The sequence below is a fragment of the Asterias amurensis genome, chromosome 5 (genome assembly GCF_032118995.1).
Source record: "Asterias amurensis chromosome 5, ASM3211899v1".
NCBI classification, from domain to species: domain Eukaryota; kingdom Metazoa; phylum Echinodermata; class Asteroidea; order Forcipulatida; family Asteriidae; genus Asterias; species Asterias amurensis.
The window spans coordinates 20,692,962-20,719,161 of NC_092652.1; the positions used below are offsets into that span (position 1 = coordinate 20,692,962).

At 38.5% G+C, this 26,200-nt stretch overlaps 2 protein-coding genes and 1 long non-coding RNA gene across 3 annotated transcripts in view; 2 read left to right on the forward strand and 1 right to left on the reverse strand.

The window, feature by feature from the left end:
• LOC139937302 (monoacylglycerol lipase ABHD2-like) overlaps positions 1-26,200 on the forward strand; it is a 33,212-nt gene that overhangs the window by 1,558 nt on the left and 5,454 nt on the right. Inside the window, exons 2-6 of the mRNA XM_071932405.1 lie at positions 8,106-8,267; positions 9,394-9,569; positions 21,433-21,600; positions 23,816-23,999; positions 25,011-25,229. Of these exons, the coding sequence (XP_071788506.1) occupies positions 8,110-8,267; positions 9,394-9,569; positions 21,433-21,600; positions 23,816-23,999; positions 25,011-25,229 (905 nt within the window). The 5' untranslated portion in view covers positions 8,106-8,109. The remainder of the gene's footprint in view (positions 1-8,105; positions 8,268-9,393; positions 9,570-21,432; positions 21,601-23,815; positions 24,000-25,010; positions 25,230-26,200) is intronic.
• LOC139937634 (uncharacterized) lies at positions 1,051-3,943 on the forward strand. Its single transcript, XR_011786073.1, has 3 exons — positions 1,051-1,266; positions 1,867-1,957; positions 2,483-3,943. It is a non-coding gene; the product is annotated as an uncharacterized lncRNA (long non-coding RNA).
• On the reverse strand, positions 3,962-7,476 carry LOC139937633 (uncharacterized). The gene is made up of 3 exons (XM_071932873.1): positions 7,050-7,476; positions 6,194-6,310; positions 3,962-4,946 (listed from the first exon to the last, which is right to left on the reverse strand). The coding sequence occupies exons 1-3, from the start codon at positions 7,220-7,222 to the stop codon at positions 4,889-4,891; spliced, it is 348 nt and encodes a 115-aa protein (XP_071788974.1). The 5' UTR covers positions 7,223-7,476; the 3' UTR covers positions 3,962-4,888.

The window sequence follows — 26,200 nt, forward strand, 5'->3', positions numbered from 1 at the left end:
GGTTTGGAGTAAAACCAGAAGAAAAGGTCATTAGAACTTCTCTCTTATGCTATGACTTGTCTCTTCTACAACTTTCAATGGGAGTTTCAAGACTGATGTCAAATTAAATTAATCGCGATTATATCGAATATCGTGATATTATTGTAAACGATACATTGTGAATAATATAAATTGATCTCACCCAAGCTTATGTGGATCTGCCCTTTTTAACATGTTCATGGGGCTATGGATCTGGTTATGGATCTGGTTGTTACTGTACAATCACCTGGAGTGGCTATCACGTACAGACGCATGGGTTGAATAGCGCTTTTTTAATTTTAAAGTGAGCCCCCCTTGATTTAATTCAGAAATGTTTAGGTTGTCAAGATGAGTTTTGAAAGTGATGACTGAATTGGTTGATACTACTAGCTACTACAGACCATGGAGGTCAGACTACATGTAGGTGACTGTTGGTATAGATTAATCATGCAGATTAGACTCTATAATATTATCATATCATCATAATCACTAGTTGCGATAATTGTAATCCTCCCTATGGCGGGTGGAGGATTATGTATTGCAACACAATCTACAGAATCACTAATTCTAGCCCCCTTTCAAAGGTGCAATATCTGTCAAACCTGAATTATATTTTACATGTTAACAAATCAACCGTATTAAATAGAAACATCACACAAACCTTTCTGTTTTTTTTTTTACAAAGTTGAAGAAATTGTAGCTTTGGATGTGGGAGGAAATCCCCAAATAAAGAAATTTTAACCCTTGACCCAGTGACTGAGGCACTGTACTTGACACTCCTTTTGTTATAATTTTTACTTCTGCAGTCGTATTAATGTTAAAAACAAACGAAGAAAGAAAACAGCAGCGCCCCAGAAACTTGGTCTATCAGTCGATGATGGTTATATCGGCTCAGCAAGCTCTCTTTACAGTGGTCTGAATGCTGGCATGCACTGTTTAAAGGCCCCCTATCGTCAAAGAAAAACCAGTTTTTGCAATAGCGCCCTCTCGCTCATAAAAGTTGTTTACGCTGTTCTGCGAGTGTGACTTACACCCTCTGTTAGTTCGTCGTGAATACAAAGATGGCGGAATCGGAGATGATACACTGTTCATGGTAAGCCCGTCACTCTGTGCTTGTTGCAAGAACACTTGCCAGAAAACAGTGAAACACGGGGAGCTTTCCCACGAGCTTTGCGAGTGTGTGTGGCACAAGACAAACAAAAGGACCGGAAAGAAGTGAGGAACAACAACAGGGATCTCAATAATAAAGTAAGCGTTACCACTATTTTAGCCTTATGTGTTACTGTTAGTGTTACCCCAGTTTTATCCAAGTCGATCCAATCGTGTTTATTGTCACTTTCGTTATTATTCACCGTTCTGGAAAACGGGTGAATTTTCATCATTTTCTCTCGAGAAAACGGCAAACGGTTTGAGTACTTATTGTACTTGTAGGATCAGGACACAAAACACAAATATCTATAATCTACAGATTAACATTAAACTTATACGGTAAATACTGATAGCTACCCTTACAATACTATACTTGCTGATACCCTGGTGAGACGAACAATTATTACAGCATGTAAAATATGTTACCAGTAAGTTATACTAGTATTTATAGCATAACTGGTAATTACGTTTTTACATGCGTGCTAAAACGGAGATGGATTATTTTGCGTGACTTTGTTTTACCAAATGCCTCAATACTTTGCAGCAAGTAACATTTTAAGAGAAGCTTTTTACTACCCAAAATGTGTAAGTTAAATGTAAATCTGAAAACATGTTACAACAAAAACCCAACAATTTGTTTACAGCAATTTATTATGGCAAACGGATAGGGCACTATAATTAAATTCTGTATTTTTTCAGGAGTCGGATTCAGAAACAACTGAAGGCGAGGGGAGAACAGGCAAATCTGATGCTGTGCGAAACAAATTCAAGAAGAGAAAGCAATATCAAGGTATTCTGAATGTTTATTATTTTTTTGTACAAATACAAGTTAAAATATGTCTATATGGTTTACAGGAGCTGCATGTACCTGAATCAGTCTGTGAAAATATATAGATGAATTTCATCAACATAAAACAATATTTACGTATATGGAAAACTAACTGAACTTGACTGAAGAAAGACAGCAAGGCAAGGGGTAGAACAATAAATAATATTTATACACATAAAAACACTATGAATCAAACCATAAAATTACAAACCAAAAATTAGGGAAATATTTACAGGGGCATATACAAATACAAAATAAATACATAAAATAAAACATTTAGAGCAGGTGCAGGCATGATATACTGGTAATTTTGGAAAACAACAACAACAAATAGTTTAGATAGTGGAAGGGCTGATCTTCACATGGTGTAAGGCTATCGTACACTTATCACAGTTGTCTGGTTTTCCCAAGAGCAACACATTGTCAAACAGCCTAGGATGAATATGCCTGAATGTAAATAACAATAATGTGTGTCTACCGTTTCAGAAATATCTCAACGCTCTTCCAAGGAGGTTGAAAATGTAACCGCAGAGCTGTAGAGACAGCAGCTTGCAGCATGTCAATTGCATTCTGCAGCTAACAAGCACAAGCCATGAACCCCAAGCTCCCCCTCAAGAAGTTTTGTCATGGTGCAGATGTAGAAATCGCAGGGATATAACGCTGCTGGAGGAGAATAAGTTTTGCACTAGGAAGGTGAAATGGGTGCCTCACACACACACACACACACAGCTCATGGATTACAGGGATGACATGCTGGCAGCAGAGCAAATCCACAATAATGACAGTTTTTCAGCATGCAGCAAAATAGGCAGCATGTTTTTTTTAGCAGCATGGGCGACTTGGTGCTATAAACCGTAGATTCATCCCATGTGTTTTGTTTTATCAATAAGGGATAGGTTTCTAGCACCAAATGGTGTTTATATTGGGTTCAGACCTCGAAGGCTCTTATTACAAATAATATTGCAATTTTTCAGCATGTTCTAAAATATTTTAATTGCTTGAGTTTGAACAAAGAGAAATTAACCGCAGTGAGACATGAACCAATGACCTCTGAATTAACGTACAAGTGTTCTACCAACTGAGCTATCCAGCCCATGCTGGCGGTGTCCCTATTTGTCATCAGAAATTGATTTATAGGGACACAGCCAACATAGTGCTGGCTAGCTCATTTTGTTAGAGTGCATGTACGCTAATCTTAAGATTGCTGGTTCAAGTCTCACTCCAATTACTTTTCCATTGTTCAAACCCAAACTACTTTTAAAACTCGCACAATCTGTTCCCCTTGTTATTTGTTGCATATTTTAGTATGAGTGTCTCCACACTAATTTATAAGCTCAGCTCATTAATTTTTGCAATCGAGACATAGGAGGGTTGTTATAAGCAGCTGTATGTAGCTGGTTTCTACATAGTGAATTTTTTTTACACACAAAAATGTTAAGTATAACAACAATATGAGATTTAGAATATGTTTTATTTGCATCAGGGATTATGAATATTTATTGTGGTTTTACCCATATAAACCGATGCGTGTGAGCCACTGTATTTTGGAACTTATCAAAAATCTTTGAAAAAAAAACATCACAGACAAATTACTTGGGTGGTATTCGAACCCACGACCCTTGCAGCGCTTAGAAACTTTGTATTAAGCGCTATATAAATGCATGTTATTATATTATTAGTATTTGCAATTCTAGAGCAGTGTCATAGAAACTAGTCTAATTGGCTCTAGAATTGCAAAGGTCATTGGTTTGAATCCCACCCGAGTAACATGCTTGCTTTTTTTCACAGAATTTGGTGGAAGTACTGAGTATGCTATTGACACATCAATGTATATGGGTCAAGCCAAAATGAGGAATAAGATTAATAAAAACAAACTATGGATAAAGAAATTACATTAATTCAAAGGTGTATCATTCATAACAAGGACATACTCAAAAGACAAGAAAATGATCCAAGAACACGTCATTTTACCTCAACTTGTTAAATTTAATGATCAAGTCAGAAATGAGACCTTCCACTTGGTACATATGTATTTAGGAAATTAAAGTGGGAGTTAATTTTGGCTGATAGTTGTGATTTTGGCTGATATGAACAATCTTCAAGATGATCACTATTGGTAAACTACTCAAAATAATTGTTAGCATAAAAACTTGGTAACAAGCAATGGAGAGCTGTTGATAGTGTAAAACATTGTGAGAAACGGCTCCCTCGGAAGTAACTTAGTTTCCAAGAAAGAAGTAATTTTCCACAAATGTGACTTCAAGACCTCAGATTTAGAATTTGAGGTCTCAAAATCAAGACATGAAAGCACACAACTTGGTGTGACAAGGGTTTTTTTCTTCCATTATTTTACCGCAACTTTGATGACCAATTGAGTTCAAATTTTCACAGGTTTGTTATTTTGTGCATATAAATGTTGAGATACTCAACGTGAGAAAACTGGTCTTTGACAACTACCAAAAAGTGTCTATAAAACAGACGTTACAAAATATTTAACCTGCAATAGTTTTAAACCATGTAACGCCAATGGTTTTAAAACCATTGATGGACTGACCCACAAATTAAAATAGTTTACACATCTTTTAAATTTAGTGTTGCAATGCTGCACTACAGAACATGTATGATTTCAACCCAAACAAACAAGTGGTTTTGTTTTTCAAAGTGAAAAGAATGAGATTTCCAATTTCTTTACTTCTTGTTCATCCCATCAAGTCTCTCCTAGACTAGTTTTTCTATGGATGGGGCTGGCACTTTTGCAATGGTGAAAGAAATGCGTTGTGGATTATCATCAGATAAAGTAAAAAGTGACATGCTATGATAAATAACCATGTACCCGCCCCGCCCACTTATGATCTTTTAGCTGCAATCCTCTCCATCGAATCTGTGATGTAGCTATAGGGCTGCGGTTTGGGCTTGGGATGTGCTGACCATTTCTTTTACCTGTGGAAACCTGGGAAAGGGAAATAATAATATGAGATCAGAAAAATACACCTTGGTTTGACGAGTTAAAGTGTTCTGGAGCTCTTGAAAATTGAAGAATTTTATTACAAGAGGATGTATTGAAATGAATATGTATGTTCTAAGAATATCCTTTGGAAGGTTTATTTAGTTACTAGAGGTGTAGTTTGTTGATATAACAAAAACAACTGATTTTGGAAACAGCTTACTTTTACGAAACATTCAAGGATACACGCGCACATACTTTGGTGTTAAAATTGACACAAGATCAATGTCAAACAAAGATACATGTACAAACAACAACTTATTGTTTACATCATTGGGTGTTTAGCAACATGAAAATAACACTCATTTGTTCCCTTGGATCGGTCGAGTTGGTCTTTGAAAAGTGTTTGTAACCGTTTGTTATAAAATACATTATGATTAGAAAGATATTTTAAAAGTAGAATATAATGATCCACACTAGTATTACGCGAAATTGGGTGGTTATCCTTTTACCTCATCGACTAACACAGTCGGCCATCTGTGGGCGTCAAATTTCTCCCATAAATGGCCGACCGTGTTAATTCGCAAAGTAAAAGGAAAACCTTGCAATTTTGAGGCAAATTTGTGTGGATCATTGTATTCTACTTTTGAATCATTTTTCTAACCATATGCTTTTATTACAAACGGTTACGCTTTTCAAAGAACAACTCGACTGATCCAAGGCAACGTGTTCCTTTAATTTGGGTTATTTTTAGGGTCTCAATAAAGTGAAAATACATTGGTGTTAATTTTTTACACCCCAGTTTTTGCAGTGCATAAAGGCAAGGCATTTTCTGTCTATTTATTGGCAAGTTAAAAGTTTTAACTGTTTTTCTGTTTAGTCGTAATTTGGAATAAAAGGCATCCTAATTGTTACAATAAATGTTCTTTCAAAAACAACCTGTCATGCCCATTTTTGTTTTGATACTAGATTTGTTTAACCTGTATGAGTGACGTTTGTGAACAAACATCAAATTATGATTATTGTGTCTGTTCAGAAACAAAATTAACAGTGTATGCATTTAGCCTTCGAAATTAGACTGGGTTGAAACGTCAGGCCATTATCTATTTTGTGCATTCACGGTCGTTGTGGTTGATCAGTTCACAAGTAGCCTTAGTATATATAAAACAAGACAAGTTGCAAGGTCCTTGAATGCCATCCCTTCTTCATAGAACCTTCAGAAAGATTGTACCTTTGACAACTTTATTACTAACCGTTCTGAGTTAATGTCTGCATGGTCTAGTGACATTCCTTTCTCCATGGGTCCAAACAATCTCTTTGCTGTGGTTTTCTTTATTGGCGTTGATGACACCAGTAGACTATCTTGATCACTGAAAAGTGAAATTAAACACAACACATTTATGGTATGACCATGAGTATAACTTATGATACCGTTTGTTTACACGACAAGGCATTTATTTATTCTTCCAAGTTTTTCCCCTCCATTTTCAGTTGTATTGTTTATTTTTTTCTAGAGGGTCCCTAGACTATGCCAGGGAGAAAAGGGTTTTCACACTGATGTCAGGCATGCAACTACATCAGCTGATATAATTTTTTTTTATTCTCAGTACTTTCAATTGAAAAATATCGTACAAAATTTTGTGACATTTTGTAATTTCCTCCTTTTTGTTTAAGTTACAGTTGCATGCCTGTGACGACCATGCTGTGTGAAAACATAGGCCTTATTAACCGTTTATTTAGATTTTATTTTTTTTATAATGAAAACAAAATTAATCAATGAGACCTTTCCAGCTATTTTGCAGGCATATTCTTTAGTACAAAAAAGTTATAATAAAAAAACCCGAAACCAAGCTCTTTCTTAAAAAAAACCCAGGATCAATAAGAAGCCCGTTTCATTATAATTAATTCTTTAATCCACTTTAAAACAAAAAAGAAGGAATATTTAAACATTATTTTCGTAATATCATCACTTGTGGAGAGGGGCCCGATAAAAAGCATAGCTTGTCGAGAGTATGGACCCCTAACCTAACGAAAGCAATGAACTGAAGCAAAAATTAATACATAGGTGAAGAGAGCGAGTAAAATGCGAGTAAAACTTTAATAGCCTACCTTCTGGTGAATATTCTAGTCGTAAACTCTGGTCTTGACCACAAGTAGAAGTCTACTGGTAGATCTAGAACATGAACAGTGTAGTAAGTAAACAAGATCGCGGACAGGACTGTCATCAGATGTTTGACAAACTGGGACAGTTTTGAGTTAATGAATTTACACTGCTCTCGCATTGATTGGAACTCATCATTCGCATCAGCTGGATTGACCTAGCCTGCTGTGTACTTCCTTCTGATAATCTCTGTTTTGCACAGATTTCCTTCTTTTGCTGGCAGATTCCGATACTGCCCAGGTAACTTTCCTGTTCCTCACCTCTTCTTCATGGCCATTTTGATGCGCCGTCAAAAACGCATAATACACCCGCAGGTCCTTTCCCTACGGATAAGGTGCGGTGGTTGCGCACACTCAAACATGAAAACACGACGAAAAGCTCTAGAAACAGATAAACACGATTGACGTGTAATAAATCCATGCCATTGCAATAGCGCGTATCGTGTGTATACACCCATGCCATTGCAATAGCGCGTATCGTGTGTATAAACTCATGCCATTGCAATAGCACGTATCGTGCGTATAATCCCATGCCATTGCAATAGCACGTATCTATATTTAGACTACGCCCTCCGGGGATGGTAAATGTAACAGCTATCGTCGCACTGTGTCAAAGGTAAATATGCTTGGCAAGCATTTTTCGTTCGTGCGTATGACGATACAGCGTCTTTAAAGGCAGTGGTACCCTCCTAACTTAGGATGGGCTGAATGCGTCCTGTCTGTCTTTGGATAGGGAACTTAACTCGTCCCAAGTCCTAAGATTAATCCTGAGTAAGGATGAATTTGGTGAAATCGATGGCAATAATGTACCAGTCAATAATGTTGGGAGTGCTTTGAGACGGTATGAAAAGGGCATTATAAAAACTGGTTATTACTATTATAAAGTACTGAGTATACAGTAGCGTTTACACACATGTGTTGCGAGTAAAACCAAAATAATAAACTGATCTTGATCTTACTTATATTGTCTTTTCTTTTTTTTTTTTTACTTGCCTCCTTCTGAAGCATCATGGAGACTTGGGTGATCTTATCCCTAACGGCAGTTATCTACATCATCGTAGTCAAGTTTCTAGGTTTGATTGAGAGGGCCGAGTCGCCCGAGATTTACCATGCAAATTCCACATTTGTTCACCGCCTCCTTGAGGCATGCCCCATGTTGAAAGAGCCGTAAGTAATGAGCACAATATGTCAATGATCCTTTGATAATCTGATTTCAGATTTGTTTTGTTTGCCTTCAGAGAAACACTTTAGTTATTATTTAAAGTAGAGTCATACTTTGGTAATAAAACCCCCCCCACCACCACCCAAAAAAGGTGTTAGTTCTATCTGAAATATTTTATTATCCTCTTTAAACATTAGTTTGCAACAGTTCGAAATGTGTTCAACTCTTGCAAAACATTCACAGCAAAAACAGGGCAGTGGCGTCAGAATTTATTTTGTGTTCATAAATACCTTGCAGACAGTTTCGCTGTTCCTATTGGTGGAGAGCGCGTCACGTGGGTGTGTATAAACCTTTGTTTATGACCGGTAAAAAGTGTTAATTCATGGGCGTGACACAGGACCTTGCACCTGTTTTTTTAAGACAGTTTCTTCATTCCTATTGGTCAAGAGCAACGGCTGAAACAGTTGTGCCACATCACGCGATACGCGCCGCGCACAGCATTCCCTCATTTATAAGGAGTTGTTTACCCGAGGGCGGTGGAGGGAAAGGCATCCGCACTCTCTTTGCAATGAAAACGCAGGGAGAGTTTACTGGTTTGGGTATATTAATGACGCTAGACACTATTGGTAATTGTCAAAGACCAGTCTTCTCACTTAGTGTATCTCAACATTTTATGCATTAAGTAACAAACCTGTGAAAAATTTAGCTCAATTGGTAGTCGAAGTTGCAATATAATAATGACAGAAAAAACACCCTCGTCACACGATGATGCTTGATTTCGAAATCAAACTCGTGGAAAATTACTTCTTTCTCGAAAAAACTACATTACTTCAGAGGGAGCCATTTCTCACAATGTTTTATACTATCAACCTCTCCCCATTACTAAATACCAAGTAAGGTTTTATGCTTATAATTATTTTGAGTAATTACCAATAATGTCCACTGCCTTTAAGGGCTATTTAAAGTACAAATTTACTCAAACCACATAGTGTCCTATATAGTAGGCCCTATGTGTCCACTATACCTCTACATGGCTTATAGCACAAGTAGACACTGTGTTCACCTGAAACTTTCACATAATTATTATGACTTTCATTGTATCTTGCTTGTATTGATCTTTCTATCTTCAAGGTACGTGCCTACTTTCCTATGGGGCAAGTCGGGCCACCTACAGACTGCCACCTATGCAAAGGTCGGAAGGTTCAACGCACCGAGACCTGTAGGAGAACGCTTTAGTTACATTATGCCGGATGGAGCCACCTGTACCTTTGATGTGTTTGAGCCAACTGCCAGCCATCCCTCTGGAGGTATTTCATATAATAATAGGGTCTCTCTTTTAATGATAGTGGACACTATTAGTAATTGTCAAAGACCAGTCTTCTCACTTGGTGTATCCCAACATAAACATAAAATTACAAACCTGTGAAAATTTGAGCCTAATCGGTCGTCGAAGTTGCGAGATAATAATGAAAGAAAATACACCCTTGTCACACAAAGTTGTGTGCTTTAAGATGGTTGATTTTGAGACCTCAAATTCTAAACTTGAGTTCCCGAAATCAAATTCATGGAAAAATACTTCTTTTTCGAAAACTGTGTCACTTCAGAGGGAGCCGTTTCTCACAATGTTTTATACCATCAACCTCTCCCTATTACTCACTACCAAGTAAAGTTTTATGCTAAAAATTATTTTGAGTAATTACCAATAGTGTCCACTGCCTTTAAAGGGACACGTTGCCATGGATCAGTCGCGTTGGTCTATAAAAAAGCATTTGAAACTGTTTGTTATGAAATGCATATGGTCAGAAAGATATTTTAAAAGTAGAATATAATAATCCACACAAGTATCACTCTACATTGCACGGTTACTGTTTTACGTCGCGAACTAAAACGGTCCGCCATTTTATGGAGTCAAAACTTTCTTCGTGGCGTAAAAGGAAAACAGTGCAATTTTGAGTGATACTTATGTCATGTATGTGGGTTATTAATTCTACTTTTAAAATATCTTTCTAACCATATACATTTCATATCAAGCAACTTCAAACGCTTTTCCGTGTTCCTTTAATAGTTTTAATTTCAAGTGTTTCTGTTGCTTTTGCTCTACTAGCTGACATGAAGCTCTGTGTTACATGTAGTCGACAGGGAGGTGATTTCTTCAGTTTGGAACTGAAATCTGTTTTTGGAAGCCCAAAACCTCATTTACACAAATTATTTTATAAATTAGATCAAATTCATAAGAAAGTTTGGAGCTCCATGTTCTTATCGCCTATCTGGCTATGGCTCTTTCAGCCTGAATTCCCTATAATACTGGACTTGATAAACACAGGCTCCTTAGCAGCTTTGGCAACATCAGCCAGTTTGAAGCTCCATTAACACAGTATCCTTTTCGACTGGCTATGGCTCTATTAGCCAGTCTGAATCTATTTACTGGACTGGATAAACACAGGCTCCTTAGCAGCTTTGGCTACATCAGCCAGTTTTAAGCTCCATTAACACAGTATCCTTTTCGACTGGCTATGGCTCTATTAGCCAGTCTGAATCTATTTACTGGACTGGATAAACACAGACTCCTTAGCAGCTTTGGCTACATCAGCAAGTTTGAAGCTCAATTAACAGCAGTATCCTTTCCGACCGGCTATGGCTCTGTTAACCAGCCTGAGTCTATCTACTGGACTTGATAAACAAAGCTCCTTAGCAGCTTTGGCTACATCAGCAAATTTGAAGCTCAATTAACATAGTATTCTTTCCGACTGGCTGTGGCTCTATTAGCCAGTCTGAATCTTTTTAAAATACTGGACTTTATAAACATAGGCTTATTGACCACAGTCGCCGAGCGTATTTATTCCCTGCGCGCTGCCGCAGTACTGCAAGTAAATAGATGAGGATTTCTGGGAAATATTGACCCCTGACCCTCATCCAGCTGCATGTATCTAGCTGTATATGTATGCAACGATATTTCATCTGGAAAAAAAACATCTGTCGTCCCAAATTTTCTCACAATTTCCGATCAAAAAGCTGTACGCTAAGACAAAATGGGGATACAATGGACGTCCATGCAGCATTTCTGGAAAATTTTGAGGACTCAGACTCCGGAGAATCAGACTTTGAAGAGCTTTTTTTTAGAGTATATGATGTGCTGAGAATGCTGTACGTGTACGTGTACTGTGTAATGTCAACGATAACGATGTACATGAACACGACAATGAGTCGGATGGCAGCAGCGATGGGTCTGGATCGGACGATGGCCCCGATAAAAATCGACAGCAACTACATGTAGGCTTGGTGGCCGGTAATAGAAAAGTGGTAATGAAACAAGCGTATCTCGGTTATTCTTTATCCAAAAAACATAATGTTTACTTCATTAGATGGGAAATAAAATACTGAGGATAAAACTTATTTTGCAATTTAGCCCAAAACAAAACACTTTCTTCACAAAGTAAATGTCTTGAGGAAAAATGTATGTGCATTTTAGTAGCCCCACACAGAAAATTCAGAGCCAGGGGAATACTGTGTATACAGCTTCGTAGCGTGCTAAGGGTTAACACAGTATCCTTTCCGACCGGCTTTGGCTCTATGAGCCAGTCTGAATCTATTTGCTGGACTTGATAAACACAGGCTCTTTAGCAGCTTTGGCTACATCAGCCAGTTTGAAGCTCAATTAACAAAGTATCCTTTCCGACCGGCTATGGCTCTATTAGCAAGTCTGAATCTCTTTACTGGACTGGATAAACACAGGCTCCTTAGCAGCTTTGGCTACATCAGCCAGTTTGAAGCTCCATCAACACAGTATCCTTACTGACCGGCTATGGCTCTATTAGCAGTCTGAATCTCTTTACTGGACTTGATAAATCACAAAGGCTCCTTTGCAGCTTTGGCTTAATCAGCCAGTTTGAAGCTCAACACAGTATCCTTACTGACCGGCTATGGCTCTATCAGCCAGTTTGATTCCCAATAATACTGGACTTGATAAACACAGGCTCCTTAGCAGCTAAGGCTACTTCAGCCAGTTTGAAGCATCATCAACACAGTTTCCTTTTGGACCGGCTATGGCTCTATTAGTCAGTCTGAATCTCTTTACTGTACTTGATAAACAAAGTCTCCTTAGCAGCTTTGGCTACATCAGCCAGTTTAAAGCTCAATTAACACAGTATCTTTTCCGACCGGCTATGGATATATATATCCAGTCTGAATCTATTTACTGGACTAGATAAACACAGGCTCTTTAGCAACTTTGGCTACATAAGCCAGTTTGAAGCTCAATCAACACAGTATCCTTTCCGACCGGCTATGGCTCTATTAGCCACTCTGAATCTCTTTACTCTTTATCTCTTTAAGGAGCCTGTGTTTATCAAGTCCAGTATTATTGGGAATCAAACTGGCTGATAGAGCCATAGCTCAATTAACACAGCCATAGCTCAATTAACACAGTATTCTTTCCGACCGGCTATTGCTCTATTAGCCAGTCTGAATCTGTTTAAAATACTGGACTTAATAAACATAGGCTCCTTAGCAGCTTTGTCTACATCAGCCAGTTTGAAGCTCCATTAACACAGTATCCTTACTGACTGGCTATGGCTCTATCAGCCAGTCTGAATCTCTTTACTGGACTGGATAAACACAGGCTCCTTAGCAGCTTTGGCTACATCAGCCAGTTTGAAGCTCCATCAACACAGTATCCTTACTGACCGGCTATGGCTCTATTAGCAGTCTGAATCTCTTTACTGGACTTGATAAATCACAAAGGCTCCTTTGCAGCTTTGGCTTAATCAGCCAGTTTGAAGCTCAATTAACAAAGTATCCTTTCCGACCGGCTATGGCTCTATTAGCCAGTCTGAATCTATTTACTGGACTGGATAAACACAGGCTCCTTAGCAGCTTTGGCTACATCAGCCAGTTTGAAGCTCAATTAACAAAGTATCCTCTCGACCGGCTATGGCTCTATTAGCAAGTCTGAATCTATTTACTGGACTGGATAAACACAGGCTCCTTTGCAGCTTTGGCTACATCAGCCAGTTTGAAGCTCCATTAACACAGTATCCTTTCCGACCGGCTATGGCTCTATTAGCCAGTCTTCATGATGATGCTGGCACTTCTGTATTGGGCCAACACAGTTTGCCACTATTGGCCCACAACAGGCCCGTTACTAGCCAGATTGTTCAGTGTGTAAATAATACATTAATTATTTAAAGGCAGTGGACACTAATTAGCAATTACTCAAAATAATTGAAGTGGAGTAATTTTCGAGAAAGAAGTAATTTTCCACAAATTTGATTTGGAGACCTCAGATTTGGAACTTGAGGTCTCGAAAATCAAGCATTGAAAGTGCACAACCTCGTATGACAAGGATGTTTTTTCTGTCATTATTATCTCGCAACTTTAATGACTGATTGAGCTCAAATTTTCACAGGTTTTTTTTTTTATGCATATGTTGAGATACACCAAGTGAGAAGACTTATAATATATAGTTATATAATTAAACTTCCGTTGAATTTGTACCCATGGTTGTGATATTGCTTATAAATTATGCCAAATTATTATATTACTGCAATCAAGATTTATAATATCTACAGTTTTGGGGGTTTTTGTAGCAAAAAAAATCCATCAAATTTTCACAATCTTAAGCCATCTTGTGGCACAGCTTTGACACCCTGCCTTGAAAATTGCATATTATGACCAATGTCAGTTCAATGCCGACCCAATGGTGCGCCGTTACAAAATCAGTAGGCCTATTGGCACAGAACAGTTTTTTAACCAATTATTTGCTAAAATGGCATGCCACTTCGAAACCAGTGTTGGCCCGAAAATGTTTTCTATCCCATTTTGGCAAAATGGCGTGGCGCTAAAAAAAAAACAGTCTTGTCCAAGAAAAGATTTTCTATGGTGCAGCTACAAAACCAGTTTTGGCCTAATAGAGTTTTTCTAAGAGTTTGCCAAAATGGTGTGCCGCCCAAAAAACAGTAGACAGATGTCAGAAAGAGAAAAAGGAAAAAACCAGCATTTTAACTCGTAAGTTTTTATTAGTAAAATAAAAATGCAAAAAGGATATCATGGTACATGGTGTTACCGCAAACTGTTCTAAATCTTATTTCCACCATGCAAAGTTTCAAATCCTACTTAAAAGTATATCAATTATATTAAGTTTAAATGAAATTACTTCCACATTCCATACAAAAATCCATTACAATAAAGTGTAGTTGTCCATAATAAACAAAACAAATAAAAAATGAAACAGCAGCAATAAAAAAATTAGTTTAAAAATTAATGCTGTGAAAAAAAAACAATAAAATAATAAAGGAGGTTTACATTTTAGCACAATTAGTTTTTTAATAGTACTCGGTTTCTCAAAATGCCGGTACCATTAGGGGTCGATTTCACATATCATCATCAAAATTAACGGCACTGTATCGATATTCGACGCCGGTTGGCCCGATACAGTATTGTTTGTTAGGCTATAACTGAAAAAAAGGTTGGAACATCGGTTGTGAAGTTTTTGGGATATTGTCCCACTTCCGGTTGACCTGGAAGTAGAGCTAGGTCAATATGGGGGCCAAATTTTGTTAAGGTTAATCTTTAATGCTCAAAGAGTCTCTAAGTGAAAAAAGGGTTTGAAAATTAGTGGTGTAGTTCTTGAGGTATGGTCCCACTTCCGGTTGACCCTGAAGTAGAGGTCAGCAAGGGGACACATTTTTCAAAGTTAATATTTTGACCAATGTCGGTTCAATGCCGGCCCAATGGTGGCCATTACCAAATCAGTATTGGCACAAAAAAGTTTTTTTATACCATTTTCTGCCAAATGGTGTGCCACTTCGAAACCAGTATTGGCCCAAAAAAAGTTTTCTTTACCATTTTGTCAAAATGGCGTGGCGCAAAAAAAACCAAAAAACATTGGCCCAGAAAAGATTTTCTATTGTGCAGCTACAAAACCAGTGTTGGCCCAATAGAGGTTTTCTACCATTTTGCCAAAATGGTGTGCCGCCAACAAACCAGTAGACAGATGTCAGAAAGTAAAACTTTCATTATCAGACGAAAATTCAACCAGCATTTTAACACGTAAGTTTTTATTATTCAAATAAAAATGCAAAAAGTATATAAAAATATTAAATTTAAATGAAATTACTTTGCAATGAAAAAGTCCATTACAATAAAGTTTAGTTGTCCATGATAAACAAAAAACATAAAAAATGAAAAAACAGCAGCAATGAATAAATTAAATTAAAAATGCTATGTAAAAACCAATAAAACAATAAAGGAGGTATACATTTTAGAACATTTTTGTTTTAATAGTATTCGGTTTCTCAAAATGCCGGTACCATCAGGGGTCGATTTCACAGAGAGTTAGGCCTAGTCCTAACTTAGGACATAGTCCTTGGAGATATAAGAAACACATGGCTAGTCCTAGGTTAGGATGATTTACTCTTCCTAACTCGAGATAAGACTAGTCTTAACTCTTTGTGAAATCCACCCCAGGTTCAATAACTTGCATGGCCTAATTCCTTTTTAAATATCAAGTCGGTTTAGTAAAAATAAGAACATATTTCTTTACCGTTTTGCCAAAGCTAGTATTGGCATGATTGGCCCCAAAAAGGTTTTCTATATGATACTATTTCCCAAAAATGGTGTGCAGCTACAAAACCAGTATTGGCTCAATGAGAGGTTTTCTGCCTGTTTTCCCAAATGGTGTGCCACAAAACCAGTATTGGACCAGTGCAGGTTTTCTACCACTTTCCCAAAATGGTGCACCGATACAAAACCAGCATTGGCCCATTAAAGGTTCATAATTTTGCTGAAATGGTGTGCTGCACCAGTAGACAGATGTCAGAAAGAAGAAGAACAACAAAAAAGGTGCATAAAAATAATAATAATAATAATAATTATGAGAAGAAAATTCAACCAGCATTTTAACTTTTTATTAAAATAAAAATGCAAAAAGTAGGGCCTACTGTATATTAATTATATTAAAGTTAAATGAAATATCTTCCACATACCATAAAAAATTCATTACAACAATAAAGTGTAGTTGTCCATGATAAAAAAAAACAAATTAAAAAAGAAACAACAGCAGCAATGAAAAAACTAATTTAAAAATTAAAATTTGAAAGGAGTCTATAACTGAAACAAAACCAGTATTGGCCAAGTACAGGCAAACCTCTGTCCGAACTACAGTCCGGCTGATAGAGCCATAGCCGGTACAGATCCTGTGTTATTTTGTTGTAATATGGAGCTTCAAACTGGCTGATGTAGCCAAAGCTGCAAAGGACCTAGCTGTGTTTAAATCCAGTCTCGTGTAGAGATTCAGTCTGGCTGATAGAGCCATAGCCGGTACAGATACTGTGTTATTGTGATATGGAGCTTCAAACTGGCTGATGTAGCCAAAGCTGCAAAGAACCTAGCTGTGTTTAAATCCAGTCTTGTGTAGAGATTCAGTCTGGCTGATAGAGCAATAGCCGGTACAGATACTGTGTTATTGTAATATGCAGCTTCAAACTGGCTGATGTAGCCAAAGCTGCAAAGAACCTAGCTGTGTTTAAATCCAGTCTAGTGTACAGATTCAGACTGACTGATGTACATGTAGCCAAAGCTTTGGTTACCGTGGTCAAGTGGTTAGACTGCAGGACTTGCAACCAAATGGTTGTGACTTCGAATCCCCAGCTAACCGCTGATTTCACAATGACTAGAATAAATATTGTCGTCTAGTAATGAATCACAATTTCTTGATTTGTGCAATTCATAATCATAGCGTTTAACCAATGTTTGTGAGAGAGATTGGCTGTTGCCAGCTTGGTGGTTATATCCTTTGTGGGAGTTTGCTGAGTTCCCTTGATTATTGGTATAAGTAATGTAACTGATAAGTAGATTCTTACTACTTGAATCAATCATAAAGATCATTCAGTTCATGAACAGAAATATAAACTCAAAGTCAATATTTTTGAAAAATGATACGTTGGCTCAACGATGGGACAATGTTTAGCCTACATAAAGATTATTAGTGGGGCCAATGTTGGGCCAACTTTAACATTGGCCCAACGTTATGCCTACATGTATGAGCAAAAGTACATTGGGCCAATATTGGTAATCAACATTGGCCAAACATAAACATTTCATTGGTTGGCCAATGTTTGCCTTGGGCCAACGTTGGCCAAATTTTAACATTGGCCCAACGAAACTCCTATGAGCAAAAGTATGTTGGGCCAACGTCGACAGCCAACGTTGGCCCAATGAAACTGTTCTGTTGGCAGAATGAGGTTGGCTCAATGTTTGATTACGTTGACCTGATATTGGTTCAATGTGTTAACATACATGCGCAAGACATTGGCCCAATGTTGAGCCAATGTCTACATTGGGCCAACGTTGGGCCAACTTTTACATTGGCCCAATAAGACCAATGAGCAAAGGTACGTTGGGCCAATGTTGACAACCAATGTTGGTCCAATGAAAGTGTTCCGTTGGCCCAACGTTGGTTCTACAGTATGTTGTGATGCTATCTGGGTGGATATGGCTCAATCAGCCAGTTTATATCCCTTCAATACTGGACTTGATAGCACAGTTTCCTTAAAAGCTTTGGCTACATCAGCCAGTTTTAAGCTCCATATTACAATAACACAGTATCCGTACCAGCTATGGCTCTATCAGCCAGTTTGAATCTCTATACTGGACTGGATAAATAAAGGCTCTTTAGCAGCTTTGGCTTCATCGGCCAGTTATAGCTCCTATTACATTAACACAGAATTCTTACTGGCTTTGACTCTATCAGCCAGACTGAATCTCTACACTAGACTGGATAAACACAGGCTCCTTAGCAGCTTTGGCTATATCAGCCAGATTGTAGCTCCATATTACATAACACAGTATTCTTACCGGCTATGGCTCTGTCAGCCAGTCTGACTCTCTGCACTAGACCATGTAGACTGGAGAGACACAGCTACGTCCTTTGCAGCTTTGGCTACATCAGCCAGTTTGTAGCTCCATATTACATTCAACACAGTATCCCTACCGGCTATGGCTCTATCAGCCAGACTGAATCTCTACACTAGACTGGATAAACACAGGCTCCTTAGCAGCTTTGGCTATATCAGCCAGATTGTAGCTCCATATTACACAACACAGTATTCTTACCGGCTATGGCTCTGTCAGCCAGTCTGACTCTCTGCACTAGACTGGAGAGACACAGCTACGTCTAGGCCTGGGCGAATTATTCGAATATCCGGTTAATGGCGAATAGGTTTTCCTATCCGTAACCGCGAATGCCTTTTTTTTCTTAACCGGATATCCGCATAGGGCGCGAATAGCTATTTATAAACCGGATAGTTCTGTAATTACTGTATTCTTTAATATCCGAATATCCGCGGACGTCGGGCGACAACTGACATGAATGTTCTGAATCCTAATGAAACTTCTATTAAGACAGCATAAAACAGCATAAATAAAGTATTTAACTATGCTTACCTCCGTGAAGAGTTAAAACAATGACATTTCTGACGTAATTTGTTCAAAGATTACAAAAGTTTTCCTTCATGTAGAGTCATCCACGATCAAAAGAAAAAGCAAATCGCCATCTTTAAATTAGATCCGGTCATTTTTATGAATGAACCGAGTGACACTGTCTAAAACTAATATCAATCCGCCCAGAAGATCTCATTCACAAACGAACAGCGCCCTTTTTTTTTTTTTTTTTTTTTTTATAGCGCCCTCTAGCGGCGAAAAAAAACCTATTCGAATATCCGGTTAATTTCGGATAGTTGGCCAGCGGTATCCGAATAACAAAATTTCACTATTCGCCCAGCACTAGCTACGTCCTTTGCAGCCTTGGCTACATCAGCCAGTTTGTAGCTCCATATTACATTCAACACAGTATCCGTACCGGCTATGGCTCTATCAGCCAGTCTGAATCTCTATACTAGACTGGATATACACAGGCTCCTTTGCAGCTTGTTTGTTTGTTTGTTTGTTTGTTTGTTTGTTTGTTTGTTTGAATGATCTTCCCATCGAGGGAACTCGACAAACTCCCACAAGGGTTATAAACACCAAGCTGGCAACAGCCAATCTCTCTCACAAACATTGGTTTTCGTACGCAATAATTATGAAATACACAAATCAAGAAATTGTGATTCATTAGGCCTACTAGACAGCAATATTTATTCTAGTCATTGTGAAATCAGTGGTTAGCTGGGGGATTCGAACTCACAACCTTGTGGTTGCAAGTCCTGCAGTCTAACCACTTGACCACGGTAACCACAGCTACATGTACATCAGCCAGTTTGAAGCTCCATATTACATAACATAGTATTCTTACTGGCTGTGGCTCTATCAGCCAGTCTGATTCTCTACACCAGACTGGATAAACACAGGCTCCTTTATAGCAGCTTTGGCTACATCAGCCAGTTTGAAGCTCAATTAACACAGTATCCTTTCCGACCGGCTATGGCTCTATTAGCCAGTCTGAATCTGTTTACTGGACTTGATAAACACAGGCTCCTTAGCAGCTTTGGCTACATCAGCCAGTTTGAAGCTCAATTAACACAGTATCCTTACCGACCGACTATGGCTCTATTAACCAGTCTGAGTCTATTTACTGGACTTGATAAACACGGGCTCCATAAGCAGCTTTGGCTACATCAGCCAGTTCGAAGCTCCGTTAACACAGTATCCTTTCCGACCGGCTATGGCTCTATTAGCCAGTCTGAATCTGTTTACTGGACTTGATAAACACAGGCTCCTTAGCAGCTTTGGCTACATCAGCCAGTTTGAAGCTCAATTAACACAGTATCCTTACCGACCGACTATGGCTCTATTAACCAGTCTGAGTCTATTTACTGGACTTGATAAACACAGGCTCCATAAGCAGCTTTGGCTACATCAGCCAGTTCGAAGCTCAATTAACACAGTATCCTTTCTGACCGGCTATGGCTCTATTAGCCAGTCTGAATCTATTTACTGGACTGGATAAACACAGACTCCTTAACAGCTTTGGCTACATCAGCCAGTTTGAAGCTCCATATACAAAAACACAGTATCCGTACTGGCTATAGCTCTATCAGCCAGACTGAATCTCTACACGAGACTGGATTTAAACACAGCTAGGTCCTTTGCAGCTTTGGCTACATCAGCCAGTTTGAAGCTCCATATTACAATAACACAGTATCTGTACCGGCTATGGCTCTATCAGCCAGACTGAATCTCTACACGAGACTGGATTTAAACACAGCTAGGTCCTTTGCAGCTTTGGCTACATCAGCCAGTTTGAAGCTCCAACACAGTTTCCGTATCGGCTATGGCTCTATCAGCCAGACTGAATCTCTACACTAGACTGAATAACTGAATGCTCTTAATTTAAGCAGCTCTGGCTACATCAGCTAGTTTGAAGCTCCATATTACAATAACATAGTATTCTTATTGGCTATAGCTCTATCAGCCAGTCTGAATCCCTACACTGGACTGAATAACTGAAGGCTCCTTAGCAGCTCTGGCTACATCAGCCAGTTTGAAGCTCCATATTACAATAACACATAAGTCTGACCAGCTAGCTCTATCAGTCAGTTTGAATCTCTACCATTGTCTACACTGGACTAGATAAATAAAGGGTCCTAAGCTGCTACGGCTACGTACATTAGCCATTTTGAAGCCTAATAAACAAGCATGCAACTCTTCCGCGTTTCCGTGGAATTACGCGTTTTTTATTAATGATAACAGCTATAAAAAAAAAAAGTGTAAAAAAAAAAGTGTAAAAAAAATCTTTCTTTTTTTTAACCTTTTTTTTTACCTTTTTTTTTAATTTTTTTTTTTAGCCTAATATATGCCTGGCAACAACAATGTACAATTACAATAATGTAAAATGAGCCTAGTACATGCTAACAATGCACCTTAGAGCATTATAAACCTCAACATTTTGAGTACCATTGTGGGTCACATGTCCCATGGCTTTTCGGCCGCTCGCTCCGCACTTGCGTTGTGCCTTCGAAAATGTTCCTTTTTTTTTTCAACGGGCAGTGGCATGCCTGTATATACATTAAAACAGTATTCTTACCGGCTGTGACTTTATCAGCCAGTTTGGACTGAATAACTGGGTCTATTTACAAATCAAACAATTTGTAACCATTGACTAATGCCTGTGCGCTGTCTGCGCACGGACGTCACTATGATGATGATAGTAACTTTGAGTTCTTGTGTCTTTTGCAGAGGATTATACATTATGTGTAGTGCCAGGGATTGCCAACAACAGCGAGAAAGCCTACATTAGAACATTTGTAGATTATGCACAATCAAATGGTTTCCGGTTAGCAGTCCTCAATCATCTAGGATCACTACCTAATGTGCCTTTGACGTCTCCACGGATTTTTACTTACGGTAAGCACACAGGCCTGTGAAATCTTAGCTTTAAAACGGATCTGCTTTTTTTATTCATCAGGCTGATTTTTTTCCCCTTTTTTTTTTCTTTCTATTTTTTTTTCTTTTCATAATTTTTCCCCACATTTTTAATTTTTTTATGCGTTTCCTTATATAAGCTTGACATGCCTTATACATGTATAAGCTTGGCAATAATTTTTTGAACAATAATTCAGATAATTCCGATGAATGGGGTGCCCTAATTCAACCAGCGTAAATGCGTAAAGCGCGCTCAATTTCTACCCCTGCTTAAAGCTGGGGTCGAAATTGCCACTTGCCTGCTAGTTTGGGACTACCAGATTAACAGCCATGTTACCCATTTTTACAAGTTTGATAGCCCGGTGGGCTAGTGGTGTTGTAAAATAAAATACTTTTGGTGACCAATGACTCAAGGCGTAATGTTTTTTGGGCTACCAATCATCAAAACTACTGACAAATTCTGGGCTACTAGCCCTCCTGACTACCATGAAATACACAAAATTTTGACCACTGTGTATAAAGGTTTTTTTTTTTATCAAAATGTCAATCAGGAAATTGTAAATGGGGTGCAAGGTACTCTTACAACTTCCTGGAATTACCCCTCAAGGCAACTTTGATTGAGGTTATGTTTGCATCAAGGATGGGTCAGGGATATAGAATACTTGTTATCCTCATACCAATGTTATAAGCACTGTATAAAGGAACATGTTGCCTTGGATCGGTCAACTTGGTCTAGGAAAAGCGGTTGTAACCGTCTGTTATAAAATGCATATATATGGTTAGAAAGATATCTAGAAGATGGAAGTAGAATTAGGCCTGAGTAGAATATAATGAGCCACACAAGTTTCACTCGAAATTGCGTGGTATTCCTTATGCCTCGTCGACTAACGCCGTCGGCCATTTATGGGAGTCAAATTTTTGACTCCCATAAATGGCCCACCGTGTTAGTCTGCAAAGTAAACGGAAAACCGCACAATTTCAAGGCAAATTTGGGTGGATCATTGTATTCTACTTTTAACACATCTTTCCAACCATTACATTTTATAACAAACGGTTACAAACGCTTATCAAAGACCAAATCGACCAATCCAAGGCAATGTGTTCCTTTAATTACTAAAGCCTGGGTGACTAGTGCGACTAATGTCAAAGTCGCAATTATTGACTGCTTAAAGTTGAGTCGCAACTACTGTAATGCAGCTACTTGATTTAACGTGCCACCTTGACTCCAAAAATAGTGGTGACGACCTGCTTGGTGAACTAATTGTGCCGCCCAGGACTATTCACAAAGACATTATTTACTTAGACATGAGTGACACTTTCCTTCGTGACCAGTGTTGAAAGCGATTGTATTTGAGGCACCACTGTTCGAGTAGTTAACTTTTCTTTTCGCCAGGCTTAATGGTCACTACTTTTCAGGTCCTGTATGGAAATTGAAAAACCCACAGACTGCTTGTGTGGGATTTGAGCCTAGGACCCCCCCCCCACCTTCACCATGAACAGACATCTAAATTTAATGTTGTAATAAGCAGCAGAGACCGCAAACAAAACTGCCTCATTAGTCTTGCTTCGGTCTACTTTGATCTGTGTATGCTATAGGATCACTTTCTCTTAGTGTCTCTTAGTGTGACTTAAAGGCACTAGACCCTATTGCAAATTGGTAATTACTTAAAATAATTTCTAGCATGAAACTTATTTGAGAGCACGAAACTCAAGCTCAGGGCCCAATTTCATGGCTCTGCTTACCGCTGAATTCTGCGCTTACGATCCAGCTTCCCCGCTTACGTACAAGCGCCGGATTTTTTACGCTAGCCTTGTAAGCGTAGAATGCCAAGTAACATGGAGTACACACGAGCAGGTGCCCAAATTCGCCGCTTACTCGTGAAATACGCTTGCCGTAAGCACAGAATTCCCTGCTCACCGATTCTGTGCTTACGGTAAGCAGAGCCATGAAATTGGGCCCTGGTGTTCCAGCAGAGTATGGGTTCGAGTCCCAGTTCTGACACTTATGTTCCTGAGCAAGACACTTAATTGCTTCTCTCCAACCAGGGGTGAATGGGTACCTGTTATATGGCAGCGGTTAGTACCAGGAGAAGTGCTTGAGATGCCCTTCAGGTGTATAAAGTGCTTTATAAAAAACGATTTATTATTATAATTGTTTTATTATAATAATAATTGTTATTATTATTGCGTTCAATAGGAGACACGGAGGAGTACAGTGTAATGGTAGACCACATGAGAGAGAAGTTTCCACACAGTGCTTTCATCAGTGTAGGATTCAGCATGGGAGCTAATATCATCGTTAAGTACCTGGGGGAGGAACCAAGGAGGCAGAACATGTTCCTGTGTGGGGTGTCTGTCTGCCAGGGATACGACATTACAAAGTAAGCTCCTGTTTGTTATTATTTTCATTGGAATTCAAAAGCAAGGAGCAAGTTTGAGTGTTGACCACGATTAACTAAAGGTTGGTTATTTTGACTCAAACCCAGGGTCAAGTTCTCGCAGGGATAATGGTTAACAAGTGGGTGTTTAGTGATATAGGGACATAATTCGCTGGATTTTTGTTTATTCAGAAGCGCGACCACCTTTTGGAATGAAATTTTCGTGTTAACATCTACATTTATAGGAACAATAACAATCAACAGTTCCAAAAACTAAAGGCAACTGCCTTTAAATACAAAGATTTTTATGTATTTGATTCAAGCAATTGCCCTCAAAGAAAAACAGCCCTGTAAGCAACATATTAATTGAGTTGACGATGCCTTTCACCATTCACGTATAAGTATTGTGGCTGAGTGGTTATGAGTACTGAGTTCAAACTCCGGTGTTTACGATCAGCAAAGTGTGGGTTTGAGTCCCAGTCGTGTCACTTGTGGCCTTTATAGTCAAGACACTAAGCCACTGCATGCTTCATCCTTCAGATGGGACAGCTTAAATGCTGTTGGTCTTGTTTGTTGTGTAATGCACAAAAAAAGAATCCAGTGCACTTATCGAACAGAGAAGGGGTTTGCCCCGATGTTCCTGGCTTGTGTCACAGCACCTTGCCATTGCATTGTGCTATTTTAAAAGGAGTTGAGTTGAGCTCATAATTCAAACATAGTCCCACATACCTTGCAGAGAGCACCCTGAGCTTTACTGAGTGACGGATACACGTACATGTATGAGCACTACATAAGAAGCCACTGTTATGAGGCCGTATCCGAATTGGCGGACACAGCTACGGCTACGGCTAGATTTCCGCATCACCATGCGTTGAGGTATAGGACGCCTTAGCAACACCCTTAGCAACAGCTGTAGCCATAGCCGTAGCCATCAATGCAGATTCAGCCTTATTTTCATGTTTGAGAAATAGTCAATTTTATTTGTTTTCTCCATCACAACCCTGTTTTTCACAGAGCAACGGATGTACTACATGAATGGGAGAACTGCCGACGTCTCTATAACTTCATGATGGCTCAGAATATGTTGATGCAGATACGACGCAACAGCAGCATGTTGTTTGGTGACCAGGCTCGCGCCTACTGGAGGTCAAGAAACAAGGAACCGATCACGTACAACGTGGACAAAATCATGAATTCTACTAGTTTGGTTCACCTGGATGAACATCTGACGCAGTAAGTTTCCTCACATACAAGTACTCACTGACTGGGCCCAGTTTCATGGCTCTGCTTACTATAAGCAAATAATGGGCGCTTGCAGAAGCAGGGAATTCTGTGCTAACATCAAGCAGATTTCACGGGTTAGCGTGGAATTTTGTCTTGTTCATGTGCGTAGTCCATGTTACCAGGCATTCTATGCTTCATAGCTATGTAGCATAGCGAATGATGATTGTAATCGCATAATTCGGCGGTTAGCAGAGCCATGAAAATTTGGGCCCAATTTCATAAAATTATTAAAATTTACCAAGTCGGTTTCCCTCATTTTTATTACTGATATTTGACATAATTGCTTGTTATTATTTGTAGTGTTTCATCTTTTTGTGTGCTTAACTTGAATTTGTGCAATTAAGTTAAATCAAGTTCAAATTACATTCCTCCTTCAGATTTGTTATTTCTTTGTTGTAGAACAACAGCTCATCATTTGTGTGTCCTTTATTTGTAAATATTTGCTTGTTTGGTGATCTTGCATTACTAACCATAACTGTTATGGATGTGTTTTATTATGTTCAAATGTGTCTTGACAGTGTTCCCTTTTTCTGTCACTCTATGAAAGATTGCAATGACTTTTTGAGTGATACTGTACACATACTGTTCATTATCCATTCACTTCATGTATGTGTGATTTTGTTTGTATTGCAGGCTGGCAAGATTTTTGTAAATCATTTATTGACAAAAAAAATGAAAGACTTTATCAAAAGTTGAGTTACCTCCTTAGAGGTGACTGTGAATGTGAATTTAAATGTTTTTAATGTATTTTTTATTTTATAAATGTTTACTATTGAAATGTATGATTACATAAATGTTTCATATTCTTAATTTTTGTAGGCCTACATGTAACCTACTCAGTACTCAGGAAAGAAAATGTTTAACTTTCTTATATTCAGGCCTAATCGCTCTGATTTTCATTCTTAGAAATGAGCAATTGA

Bases quoted from the DNA above. Each gene is read 5' to 3' on its own strand.
- LOC139937633 (XM_071932873.1), bottom strand. From the start codon at position 7,222: ATGCGAGAGCAGTGTAAATTCATTAACTCAAAACTGTCCCAGTTTGTC. The intron at 6,311-7,049 runs GTAGGCTATTAA...TTCACTTTTCAG, and splicing joins ACTAGAATATTCACCAGAAG to TGATCAAGATAGTCTACTGG. The intron at 4,947-6,193 runs GTTAGTAATAAA...TCCCTTTCCCAG, and splicing joins GCAGACATTAACTCAGAACG to GTTTCCACAGGTAAAAGAAA.